General features: G+C 41.9%; 1 protein-coding gene across 9 annotated transcripts in view; it reads left to right on the top strand.

Moving 5' to 3' along the window:
• ITGB6 (integrin subunit beta 6) overlaps positions 1-13,407 on the top strand; it is a 128,801-nt gene that overhangs the window by 44,478 nt on the left and 70,916 nt on the right. For 3 of the 9 annotated variants that reach the window (XM_041722843.1, XM_041722840.1, XM_041722842.1), the window contains 4 exons: positions 9,192-9,244; positions 9,428-9,655; positions 9,763-9,838; positions 10,572-10,651. In XM_041722843.1, coding sequence (XP_041578777.1) covers positions 9,611-9,655; positions 9,763-9,838; positions 10,572-10,651 — 201 coding nt within the window. In that variant the 5' untranslated portion in view covers positions 9,192-9,244; positions 9,428-9,610. Of the gene's footprint in view, positions 1-8,634; positions 8,717-9,191; positions 9,245-9,427; positions 9,656-9,762; positions 9,839-10,571; positions 10,652-13,407 lie in introns of those variants that run through there. The other 6 variants (XM_041722844.1, XM_041722847.1, XM_041722841.1 and 3 more) reach the window with 5 other exon arrangements.

Here is a 13,407-nt window from a genome sequence, read left to right as displayed (position 1 = left end):
TTGAAACTCACCCCAATTGTTTACCTGTGCAGCTAGAGAGGACTGTGGGACCGTGGGGATTTTCCAGGCTTTCTTTTGCTCCTCAAATGCGAAGTCGTGGGGAATTCAAGAACAGAGATGCCAGCTAATTGGACTTTCACCAGCTGAAGGAATGTTAACAATACAAGTGTGTAGACAGTCTCACCATGGAACACTTGCTTGCATAGTTCTGATCCTTCCTGTTCTACCAAAGAACACCTTCTGCACAGTTATGATTCCACATGACTCCACAGGTTATTAGAGCCAACTAGAACTGACTGTGACTCTTACTGGGGACAGACATTATCTGATATCTCTATGACATGTGGAGAAACCTATTGATGATGGTGGGGTTAGCAAGTAGAGACCTCCATTATTCTTGATGTCTTCCTTTAGCCCTTGATTTCTCTCCTTCCCTACATGAATCCCATTTGTAAATCCTGTCTATCGTGAAAGTATGTCCAGAATCTAATCACTTCTCCCTACATTCCTTGTCTGCACTTTCATCATCTCTGGCCTCAACTACTGAAGTAGCCTCTGATAGGTCTCCCTGCTTCCATCCTTGTCTGCTTACAGTGAACCTCTCAAAACATAAGCTATGTCATGTCCCACAAAACCCCATAAAAACTTCCCTCCTTTCTTAGAATACAAATCCAGAGTCCCGCCCATGGCCTACAAGGCTCAGGTGACAAGCTCCCCACTACCCTTTGCCCCTCTGGTCTGTCCCCTATTATCTCCTCGTGCTCACAAACTTTGTCCAACCCAATCTCACCAGCCACCGTGTCTGTTCCCAAGTACTGCTGCCCAGGATCTTATACTTGATCTTCCTCAGAGAGCCATGTGTCTCCTTCCTTTACTTCCCCAGGGTGTTGCCTAATGCCATCTTATCAGAGACTTCTCTGGCCGCCCCACCTCAGTCATTTTCTGACATCTTACCATTCTTCATTTTTCTTAGCGTGCATCACTGCTTGACATCTTTGTGGGTTTATTGTCCATCTCTCCCAGGAACGTAAGCTCCATAAGGGAGAGACTTTGTCAGTTTTAATCAATGCTGTATTTCCAGAACAGTGCTTGGAACACAGTAGGATCTAAATAGATATTTGCTGAATGAGTAAGTGAATGAATGAATGAATGAATGAATGAATAAATCAGAGTCAATTTTTACCAGTAATGCCACTGCCTATTGCAGCCCCAGAAGTAAGACATGATGCTCACCAGAGAAAAATAGTTGCTTAAAACCATGGAATCCTAACCTCTGGTCAAACCATTTGAATTATCTTTTAAAAAGAAAAGAAAAACAAATGCTTAGCAGTTTTGCAAGCTGTGAATGAGCAAATCACTTTGCAGTCTGTGTGCTCACATGGACTTCTTGCCGTGGCGTACCATTTCCTTCATAGGTAGGAAAATAGGGCCACAAAGAGAGCTCTTGAGTCCAGTTAGGATAAACTCATATTCACCGATATTTTATGAAAAATCTTGTCTTTGGGATTTTTCTACAAACTAAAATGCAGAAGGAGCTCAGTTCTTTTAGACTTCAAAATAATTTCCCAAATCTGAAGTGAATGAGTCAGTCTCTCAGGCAGGTCTAACAGACAAGATGTACATCAGACTTGGCCCATAAGAACTACCTTCCTTTAACTGCAAAGTTGGGTGGAGAGCGACTGTATCTGGAGGACCAAATATAGTCCTGAGTTAATCCTGAATCATTTCCTGGCTACAGGACATGCCTGTGACCGCCCTCTCCTGGACTCAATGCCAGGCTTGGCTCCTGCAAGCGGTGTCACCTTCCCCCAAAGGGACAGGCAACACGCTTTGTTTCATTTGTTTTTTAAGTGATTTGTACCAGACTTCAATCAGAGAAAGAATAAAAAAGGATTGTGTGATCCAGGACCACATTTCTGTCTCATTTTTGGCAGTGAATCATCCACAAGATGAACAACAAAATAAACTGAAAGGAAGACAGCTGGATACAGAGCTAGAGCTGGAACACAGAGTCTAGAGATTGAGAGGCAGACATGTCTAAAGCTCCTTGGAGAATTTCACTGCTTGCTGACAGCTGCTTGATGATTCTATGAACATCTTTTATCTATCGGGAGGCAGTTTGCCTGGGGATGCTAAGCTCAGGTTGGAGGGAGCATTCCGTCTCCAAGGCTCTGCTGCCTGAGCAGCTAGCTCTGTGACACTGGGCAGTGTACAGAGCTTCTCATGCCTCAGTCTCCTCACCTGGTAAATGGAAATAAAACAGTTCCTACTCATAGGAGTATTAGGAGAATGAAATAAGGCAATAAATTAACGCCAAACGTTTACCAGTGCCTGGCAAATGGGAAGAGCTCAATGTAACAGTAACTACAGTAAACATGAACCCTGAGTGAAATCAGGGTGGAGTTGGCCATGAAAGGGATGAAGGCTCAGCCACGTCCCACCTTGTGCAGGTGTCTGGGAGTAGCTGAGGGCTGCAGGCAGCTCCAAATGAGGACGGGAAGCCAGATAACCAACAGGAAGCATTTCCTGTGAACTGCCTAAGGAGATATCAAGAAGAATGGGACTAGAATTTCCAAGTCTTCCATTGTTTGTCCTGTTTTTTTTTTCTTTCCTTCTCATTTTAACGAAATAGACACTTTCATGTCTAATTTATTTTCCAATTCTGCATTCCTTTTCTTTTTTTATCTAAGAGTTATTTATTTATTTGAGTGAGAGAGAGAGAGAGAGAGAGCACATACATGTGAGCGAGGTGGGGGGAAAGAGAATCTCAAGCTGACTCCCCGCTGAGCACAGAGCCTGATGTGGGGCTCAATCTCACGACCTGAGCCAGAATCAAGAGTTGGACCCTTAACCAACTGAGCCACCCAGGAGTGCCCCTGCATTCCTTTTCTTAAAGGGGGCACCCCAAATCATATAATCTTTAGGCCTTTCACAACTAGATTCACCCCAGAATGATATAATTAATCTTCACCATAATCTTGAAAAGTGGATATTATCACCATCTCTTAGACTAGGAAGTGCTCAGAGATCAATGTTATCCTCAACAATACAGTGGGGCTGCTATTTGAACTCAGGTCTCACTACATACAAAATGTAAATTCTTCCCACTATACCCAACTTCCTCCCATCACGAGCATCATGAAGACTTCAAAAAGGGAGCTCCAGACCCAAATCCATGTCCACACAGCATCATTATTCACAATAGCCAAAAGGTACAAACAACTCAAACGGCCATGAACAGTTGAGTAAACAAAATGTGCTTTATCCACACAATGGAATATTATTTCTGAAAGAAAAATGAAATTCTAAAGCATGTGGGTGAGCCTCATAAACATTATGCTAAATGAAGGTAGCTATACATAAAAGGCTTTATGGTATAATTCTATTTATGGCAAGTTACCTCGAATAGTCAAATTCATAGAGATAGAAAGAATGAGTGGTGGTTGGCAGGGGCCAGGGACACAGGAAGTTATTGTTTAATGGGTACAAAGTTTCAGTTTAGGATGATAAAAATTCTAGAGGACAGTGATGAAAGTCACACAACAATGTGATATAATTAATGCCAACAGTTTACACTTAAAAACAGTTACAGTGATAAATTTTATGTTCTGTATATGTTACCACAATAGATAAAGTGAACTCCAGACTAGAATGTAGGGCCTAGGCCACAAAAACTTTCTCTAGCACTTAATACATTGTGGGCATTATACATTTGGATGACAGGATGAATGAAGACCATATCTTCTTTAAAAGAATTTTTTGGAAAGTCTTAAAGTATGGAGGTGTCATATTTGAAGTGGATACAAAGGTATCCGTACTTCCCAAATCCTACACATCCGTAAGTCAGCCACAGGATGCTGCAAACGACCTCCCCTGCAGTATAGCACACACACAGCCACATCAGGGCCAGAGCCTAAGACAAAGCATCCATTTCCACTCTCTTCTTTTAGCTACTCACTATGAAACATTTTCTTAGAAAGACAACCAAAAAAAAAAAAAAAAGGGGGGGAAAGAAAGGAAAAGAAAGAAAGACAACTAGAGGTAGACTTGTTATTGGTACTTGAAATAAAGCTGGTAACAGCAAGACCATCCCCCAAACCAGCAGTCTTCACTGGTTCCCCAGGGTTTGAATTGGATACTAGCCAGTTCTGATACTCAGGAGTGTTTTGAGGTGCCCTGGGGCTCGCCAGCTAACATTCTCTGATGTTGATGAGTGGCTATGTCAGGAGAGATCCAAGCCAATTACAGTGAGTCAGATGGGTTCACATGGCTTCCTGAAGCCAGGGCTCTGCTGAAGACAGCCCATTGCTAAATCTCAGAAGCAAAGGCTCGTTGAAGGACAGAGTGCAGGAGGGCTTCCCTGAGCTGTGTTAGTCCACCGGCCCCCCAACTCAGACCCTTTGAAGAAGGTCAGACTCCTGGAGGGAGTCAGAGCTCCCAGGCTGGGGGCGTGAGCAATCAGGACAGTATAATTCTATCTGTGAGTCTGACTAGCCTTTATAAAAATGTACGTGGTATGATAGGACCTCGTGATTTTAAAGAATATAGACTCCCTTGACTTCCTACAAGTAATAGGAACTGGTTATAAGGATACACATTGTCCTAAAACAGACAGGATTCTGGGAGACCCAGGAAGAGCAGGCCTCAGAGAGATTCAATCTGGAAGGGCATTTGGGATCTGTAGCCTGGACCATTCTCCTTTCTTCTTGACAGAGTGAGTTTGCCAACTTGACTCTGGTGCCCTGTTCATGTGGCTCAGGGTCCCTTCTCTGCTACTTTGACTATGATACTCTCGATTCACCACCTCATCTGCTCATTATAGCTTTCTTCTGCCTTGAGCCTCTTCCTTCTTGTACCTCTCCATAGCTGTCAGTTCCCCCTGACGATCGATCCGCTCCTGACGCATCATGTTCCCTCCAACCTGGTGTACCTCCCTTCACAGGGGTACAGAGGATGGGTACTTTGCAGGAGGAGGTACCAGGCACCACATCTTCAGCAAGCAAGAATGTTTTCTCTATACCTTGCAGTCTGTTACAAATTTTCAGAGTGGTGCCAAGGTGAAAAGAGTGGATGGACGCTTTCTTGTAGCATTGTTTTGCTTGATATTTCCTCTTAAGTATTTTTTTCACCCTGCCTTTTAAGCTTTTCCTCAGCTGTCCTCATGACCCAAGCAAGGGACACCTTTTCCTTCTTCTAACTGCATTATGTAGTTTCCAGAAACATTCATTGATTCACTTATCGATTTATTCAGTATCTATGGAGTTCCTGCTTGTAGGAGGTGAACTTCTAGACAATAAAGACATAAAACTCATCCGTTTACTTGATGAATATTAACTGACTACCTGCAAAGCACCAGGCTTATGCTGTTGGCTGGGATTATGAAGACAACTAAGACACAGTCCCTGCCTGATAGGTAGTAAGAATTCAATAAATACTGGTTGAATAAGCAAGTGCCTTAAAGGAGCTCCCAGCCTCATGGGCAAAAGAAGCAAGTATTAGGCAATCAAAAGCAGGATGAGAAGGGTTGTCCTGGAGAAAGTCTGCAGGAAGAGGCCTGGAGAGACCATGACATCCTCCTGTGGGCACTGGTCTCCTCGGAGAACTGGCGGTGAGCTGAGGTAGCCAGTGAGAGGAATGAGGTGAAGGCAGGGGCCTCCGTGCAGCACTTATGGCACGAGGAAAGGCCTGGAAGTAGGGGAGGGCATGGACATCGAGGGGCTGCAATTAGAGACAGGATAAATAAAGCAGGCAATTATGATTTTAAGAACTGGGAGGGAGGTCTATACGTGCTATGGTCCAGGGTCCTCAATTTAAACACGGAGCGAATTGAGCATCTGGAATTCCTCTAGGACCTAGCTGCTGATGCCTGCACCCAGTTGGCAGAGGGACAAGAAGATGGTCCTGACCTGGTGTATACAGCTCCCACTCATATTCTGTTGGCAAGAGCTAGTCTTTGGAATTCTTTCAACTGCAAGACAGGCTGGGAGAGGTAGTCTGACTGTGTTCCCAGGAAGAAGAGATTTTCAGTGGCAGCTAGAACCTTAGAAGTTTCTAGGAAGTGGTCACATCCAGAGTTGTGCAGCCAGCCATCCTTGATCCCAGTTCATCCGAAGCACCTGACAGTGGTTTGCCAGAGAGATCAGTTGACAGACAGACAACTCGGTGACCACAGCCACACTGGTCAGTCCAGGGTACTTCAGGTACGTTAGGCAGTCTTGTGGCGGTGTAAGATCTTATCTTCCAAAATGGCACTTGACAATTGCACGTTCAGCCTATAGAAAAAAGTGAATTTCAAGCAGAAAGTTGTCAAGAACTGTGAAGGGCTTGAGATTTTCCTTGCAGGCTAACAAGTTAGCTCATCACAGATTCATGGATGCTGATAGATACAGGAGGAGCCTCGGTCAGAGATAAAGGATTCCATAATTCACAGCAATAGCAGGCACCAGAGGGACAGCATTTTCTTCCACCAGTTCCCCAAGGTCTACTCCCATAAGGTGACACAAAGGGGAAGAGGTGGCACCTGCGTATGTGATGTCCTGTGTTAGAAGAAAGGAGCCCCAGGTTTAGGGTAACTGAATCCCTTATAATGGGCAATAAGGATGCTGCTCCTGTTCTGGAAGGTGACATGATCTCTGTCTTGCAAAACTGTAAGTAATTTGTTCTTAGCCCTACAGACAGACCATATCTCTACCTTCAAAGGCTGTTCACTTGACAAACCTCCTTGAAAAGAGAATCTAGAACAAAGGTGGTTGTATCTCTGCTTGCAAGATGTGCAAAAATATGAGAGCTACTTGAAGAACTGTCTCCAATAAAGAGGCTCATTTTCAGCCAGGAGTGTTCTTCAGACGACAGCTTCCTCTACTGGACCCTCGTCTTCCTGACTTCTAGATATTGGCAGACCTCAGGGCTCCTTGTCAGAGCTCCTTGTCTCCTCAGGGCTCCTTGTCAGAGCTCCTTATCTACACTCCCTTCCTTGGAATCTCATTCAGCCTCTTATCTTTAAATCCATGCTGATGATCCCAAATTTACATTTGCACTTCCTCACTGCCCCTACTTCCAGACTCGGATATCATATTGCCTATGTGACATCTTCACTTGGTTATCTTCCAGAAGTCTTTAATCTTCTTTTTTTTTAAGATTTTATTTATTAATTCATGAGAGAAACAGAGAGAGAGGCAGAGACATACGCAGAAGGAGTAGCAGGCTCTTCGTGGGGAGCCCGATGTGGGATCCCGGGATCACGACCTGAGCAGAAGGTAGATGCTCAACCATTGAGCCACCCAGCCATCCCATTTTATCTTCTAGCAGTCTAGAGCATAACATATTTTTGAGTCCCATTCTCCACATGAAAACTGAGCTTGCCCCAGGGTAACCCCTCTTAGGAGAGAGTATTATATATTCAGTTGCTCAAGCCAAAAATTTCTTTCTTCCATATCCACACCAATATTCCATAAGCCTATTCTGTTTTCAAATTACAACCTGTATCTGACCATTGCTATCCTTCTATATCACCAACATCCTAGTCTCAACCACCTCATCTCTGTCCTAGACAACTGCCATAAATTTCTCTTTTTTTTTTATAAGAAACCCACAAGAGGAAGTTTCTTTTTTTTTAAATTTTTTTATTTATTTATGATAGTCACAGAGAGAGGCAGAGACATAGGCAGAGGGAGAAGCAGGCTCCATGCACCGGGAGCCCGATGTGGGATTCGATCCCTGGTCTCCAGGATCGCGCCCTGGGCCAAAGGCAGGCGCCAAACCGCTGCGCCACCCAGGGGTCCCTTGCCATAAATTTCTAATCGGCCTCCTACCTTCTAATCTTGCCCCATACATTCTAACCTCCATGGCAGCCAGAGTATTTCTTTTAAAATGTAAATTAAATAATATTATTCTGCTGTCAAACTTCCAATGATATTCCAAACACATTTAGAATAAAATTCGAGGTCAAGGCTACATACGCTCTGACCTCTGCAGCTAAATCTGACCTCATATGCTACCCTTCCCCTCCCTCCTTGCTCACTGTCTTTGAAAATGCTGAGCATGAAGCTGTCTCCGGGCTTTTGCACTTTGTTGCCCAAGTCAGGGCTCTTTCAGATGTCAACTGAGCAGAGAACTCATCCCTGGCAATCCTAAATAAAAGAATACACCCTCTCTATCCCTCTTTCCTTTTACCTAGCTTTATCATTTTTCTTCACTTTTATTACCACCTGATTTTAAGCAGTAGCTTAGAATATATGCTTCATGAGTTAAGAATTTGGCTTTGTTCGCTGACATATCCTCTGCTTCTAGAACAATACCTGGCACAGCGTAGATGCACAATAAGAATCGGTTGAATGAATGAATGAATGAATGAATGAATGACAGCTAATATGAGATACAAATATGGAGATGATATCAGGGGCACAGATATATTAGTGCCTCAATCTTTCGTCTTTAAGCTAAATCCACTGATTTCATACAACTGTATTTTTCTCCCAAAAGGCATATCTTTCAGCTCTTTAATAATTCTGGTTTCTCTCTCCAGGATTCTTTCCATGTTCTTTCATGTTCTTGTGTATGATGGAGTTCAAAATTGAACATAGCTTTCTGAGAAGAACCTGAGCAGTCTATAATTAGTTTTTCCTCTCTCCACAGGATTCGCATGCTTGTCTAGAAATATACCTTTAAAAGATAATCTCCCAGGACATATGCCCAGCCACAAAGAAGCCGGTCCAAGGTCAGAGAGTTTAGAGAGTAACAAAGCGAATATTTGATTCTTACCTGCTTTCAGGTTTTACAAATCCCCAAACACTCTCCTGAATACATTGAGAAAAATATATAATCAACCTCATGAATTTAGCCATAGATTGTATCTATTTTAAATTGGTCACTCTTCCTTTTAACAAGTAAGTACTTGCTGTGTGCCAAGCAGTGAGCTAGAGGCTGGGACAGGGAGAAGAGCCCTTGGTCCTTATCCAGAGGGATGCCGCACCCTAGGCACCACCATTCCATCGTTGTTGTTGTGAAATTATATAATCTGGCTCTAATTTCATTTTCATACGTTATATTTATTTCCAATATCACTTTTTAATTAAGAATTCTATACTCGCGGAAAAATACCTTTCACCCGGTTTGAAAAGCAAGGGAGCACAGTGTTTTGCTTTCCTTAGCCTGCCTTCTATTTTAATTATAAAATGATTTTTATTTTTCAGAGTTCATTTCAATTTTCTGCAAAGGATCTAACAATGGAATACAGAAATCTCAGGTATCTTCCTTTGGCTCATTTTTAAAACCCTCCTCACATATAACTTCTGTTTGTATTTTATTTATCACCTTTACTGTTGCTATTAAATTAAAATTCTTTTAGGAACAACTTTAGATTATATTTCCATCTCTCTTTTGACATTTTATTGACCAATATTTTACTAAAGATATTAACTTTCTCTAGGGTGCAGAGAGACTAAGAGAACTTACACAAAAATTTCTACTGAATGAATATCCCCACCTTCTTGGTGATTGTACACCTGCCTTCCTTATAAGGAGAACAAGGAAGTAAATCATGTTGAAGTTGCTTTTAAACACAGCTTTCCTTCTTTACCTGTCCAGGTAGCCTGTTTTCATTTCAGTCTTAATGAAAACTTTTAAATTTACATCTCAAGTTTCTTTTCAAAGCAGTGTAAGTAGTCTCTAAAATTTTACACCTCAAGAAAGAAAGACTTTAACGATGTTCAGCTTTGGTCTTATAACGCTGAAGGTAATTCATTTTTTAATCTGTCTGCACAGCGAGAACTGAAACGAATGGGGATTGAACTGCTTTGCCTGTTCTTTCTATTTCTAGGAAGGAATGATCACGTACAAGGTAAGACCTAAGCTCTCCGATATATCGCTTTCATGGTATGCTTGACAAGCCTGTCATTTGGTTCAGAAACTAGGTCTGAAGTCATTTTTTTTTTGATCTGTTCGATTGCTCTTTTGCCATTGACCGAACAAATTACAGGCAGAGGCAGGGCTGTTCCCACAGCAAATGCTCTAGGCTTCAGGTAAACAAATACAAAGGTTGCTTAGGCATCTTAATGAGGAGAATTAAACAGCTTTACTGCACAATAGGGCTCCTTAATACCTTAGTGACAACTATCTTGGTAACTTTTCTAGCTGTTCTATTGACAAGGTCTTCCACTCGAGAGGAATAAGCTTGAGAAAGAAGAACTTATTTTAAAAATAAAAAATCATATGTTTCAGAGTGGAGCATTTTTTACTGGTTACTAGTTTTTAAAACTTAAAATGGGTGATAGTGAATGAGGATAATAAATATAATGAATGACCTTAAGTTTCTGAATGCTGAGATATTTTTATGTTTTAAGAAAAAAAAATGAATGATCACTTTTGGATAAAAAGACACATATTCCAAATGTGACAGATGTCAAATATGAACGTTTTAGTGAGTGGCTAACATTTTAAGGACTGATCTTTGAAAGCTAAAATCATCTCTGATGTTGCTTCGTTCAAGAACTTTAAGAACTGTATTTCTTTCTCGTAAATGAAATGCCTGAGAGTATGCTGAACCCCTTGTGTCTTGCTGGGTTTAAACACAGGTGGCTGTGCCATGGGAGGTGCAGAAACCTGTGAAGACTGCTTACTCATTGGACCTCAGTGTGCCTGGTGTTCTCAGGAGGTAAACAAACAACCTCAATGTGTTTGTAGAAACTTCAGTTAAGTGTATGTGTTGATTCCACCAACAGTAGTTCTAACAGTGTCCTGCTCTCTGTGGGGAATAAGAGGGAAACAAATTAAGAAAGGAAAAATGTAAGCATTAGAGGGTCACAGTGTCATTCATGTGATTACTTCCAAAAACAACTAGCGGAGGTAAACGAATGTCAAATCATTGTGTAAAATACCTAACTCGGGATCCTTTATTTAACTTGATTCCTCCTCTTACATTAAAGTCACTTCTAACTGGTTACATGTCAAATGCCAAGGTTCTGAGTAATCAGAGACCATGGAGATGGTATTTTTTGAAGCTAAATATACATTGGACTTCAATATCACAGTTGTAGTCCATCTGGAAACCAGGACCCATTCGGAACCACTGTTAGGTTCTAAGAGAAGTCTTCTAGGTTTGGGGAAAAACTTTACTGTTCAGACAGTATCCAGTTCTTTTAAAAATTAAGCTTTCATGAGCTTGGTGACTCCGTACATACTGATGACAGAGCCCCAAACAGACATTCCTTATCTGATCAAACTGAAAAGTATGCAAAAGCAATATAAAGGGGTGGGGGGCACTTGTAACAAGGAAGCCTGCGTCGCTGCCTCCTGTGCCACTGTAAGGCAGTCTGTAAATGATTCCTGGTAAGAAAGAGCTGCTTTAACTCTTTCTGGATTTAAAACTGTTCTCTACTGAATCTCATAAGGAGTATCTGCACACAAACGAAAGCATACAATGCCAAGTTCAGCAAAAACGGAATAGCAGGCTCAAAGGGGAATAAACCCGGGTACTTGGCTCAGGAAGAGGCTATAACTATTCAGACTCAGATTCCAGGTTGAATGTGTACCACAGAGGAAGGCCTCACACTTTTCACAAACCTAGCTTACTCCCCACCTACTGCCTTGACTGATGGACCATACACACAAATGTGAAAGAATTATGCTTTTTTGGAGGTCACGTATCAAAAGCAGTTTTGAGAATATATGAAGAGGGAAAAACTCATCTAATTTTTTAATTGACTCCCTGAAGAAGACAATATTAGTTTCATGCTTAACAAATCAGTCTAACTACATGCCTACCTGTAAAATTCTTATTTAAATGTATTTTTTCTGGCATTCATTTAAGAGAGCTTCTTAGGTTACTAGTGATAGCTTTACTTGTGGAGGATACTTGTTAGCCAAGTCACTGTCAATTTTTTTTTATCACTGTCAATTAAAAAAAATATTTTATTTATTTGAGAAAGAAAGAGCACGTGTATACATAAGCAGGGGGGAAGTGGCAGAGGGAGAGGGAGAAGCAGACTCACTACTGAGCAGGGATCCTGATGTGGGGCTCCATCCCAGGACCCCAGGATCATGACCTGAGCTGAAAGCAGACAATTAACTGACTGAGCCACCTGGGCACCCTACAAATCACCATCAATTATTAAGGCCAGATTATTCTAAATGTGCTCTAACAGTAGAAGTAGTTGAGGCAACTGAAGCAAAAAATACATTAGGCTTCTGTTTAGAGCAGATTAAAAAAATAGGTTCTATGGTTAACACCACCTTTGATGTATTGGCCAACACTGGTTATAGGTGGTAGCAGCCACATTGTGCCGAGAAGCATCCTGAGGCCTTGTCAAGCCACTATTTGCCTTGGATGTATGGAGGGGAGTTATAGTGTTTGCTATACTTAGTCTAGGGCTTTCAGGGGTGCCTGGGTAGCTCAGTCAGTTGAGTATCTGACGCTTGATTTCAGCACCAGTCATGATCTCACGGTGATGGGATCCAGCCCCTCATTGGGCTTTGTGCTCAGCCAGGAGTCTGCTTGAGATTCTCTCTTCCTCTCTCCCTCTGCCCCTCCTCCTGCTCATGCTCTCTCTCTCTCTCTAAAATAAATAAATGAATCTTAAAAAAAAAAATCAATTTCAGAAGAAATGTAACTTTTCTTGTTGGGAAAACAGCTAGAGTGGCTTAGAATTCCAAGAGATTAGAAAAAACATTATGGGTATTGTTTGCCTTCTTTCTAAGCATGATAGTCAATGAACCTCAGCTTTGACTTTGCCTACAGGTAAAGGTAAGACGGGTCAACACTGCAGGGTTATAATGGCCACATCTCTGCCTGGAAATATTCATCTCATTGTCTGCTGTTATCAAGTGGATCAGAAAGGGCCTGGGAAACTCCTGAGTCATACACAGAATAGCAGTCTCTTATACCATGTTCTCTTTTGCTTCCCTTCCTCACTTCCAAATCTTGAAGAAAAATTCTAAAAGACCCTGAATCAGAACACTTTTAGACACTGAATTTAAAGTCCCCAAGAGTTCGACTTTAGTGAAGTAAGGCTACAGTAGAAGGATGCATCTATGAATTAAACCACAATGGAGAGCTAGATTGGGAGATGTCACAATCTTTTGCCCTATCAGACCCCACAAGAAAGGCTCTCTTTGGCACCAGAATTGAGAGCTAAGATAGTCCAGGAGCCTACAGGTCAACCCAGACAGATAAATTCATGGGATGATATTAACTCTAGAACCCAATTGTTTCCAGGATCTGGTAATGGCATAGAAGAAGATTTTAAAAAGTGAATATTAAAAACAAAATAGCAACACCAACAAATGAAAGACTGTTAGACAAATTCAAGTGGATATAATGTTTTTTAAGATTTTGTTTATTTATTTGAGAGAGAGAGAGAGAGAGAGCACGTGAGAGGGAGAGGGGGAGGGGGGAAAGGGAGAGGCAGGCTC

Source organism: Vulpes lagopus, chromosome 11, assembly GCF_018345385.1.
Source record: "Vulpes lagopus strain Blue_001 chromosome 11, ASM1834538v1, whole genome shotgun sequence".
NCBI classification, from domain to species: domain Eukaryota; kingdom Metazoa; phylum Chordata; class Mammalia; order Carnivora; family Canidae; genus Vulpes; species Vulpes lagopus.
This window is presented reverse-complemented; position numbering and strand designations above follow the sequence as displayed.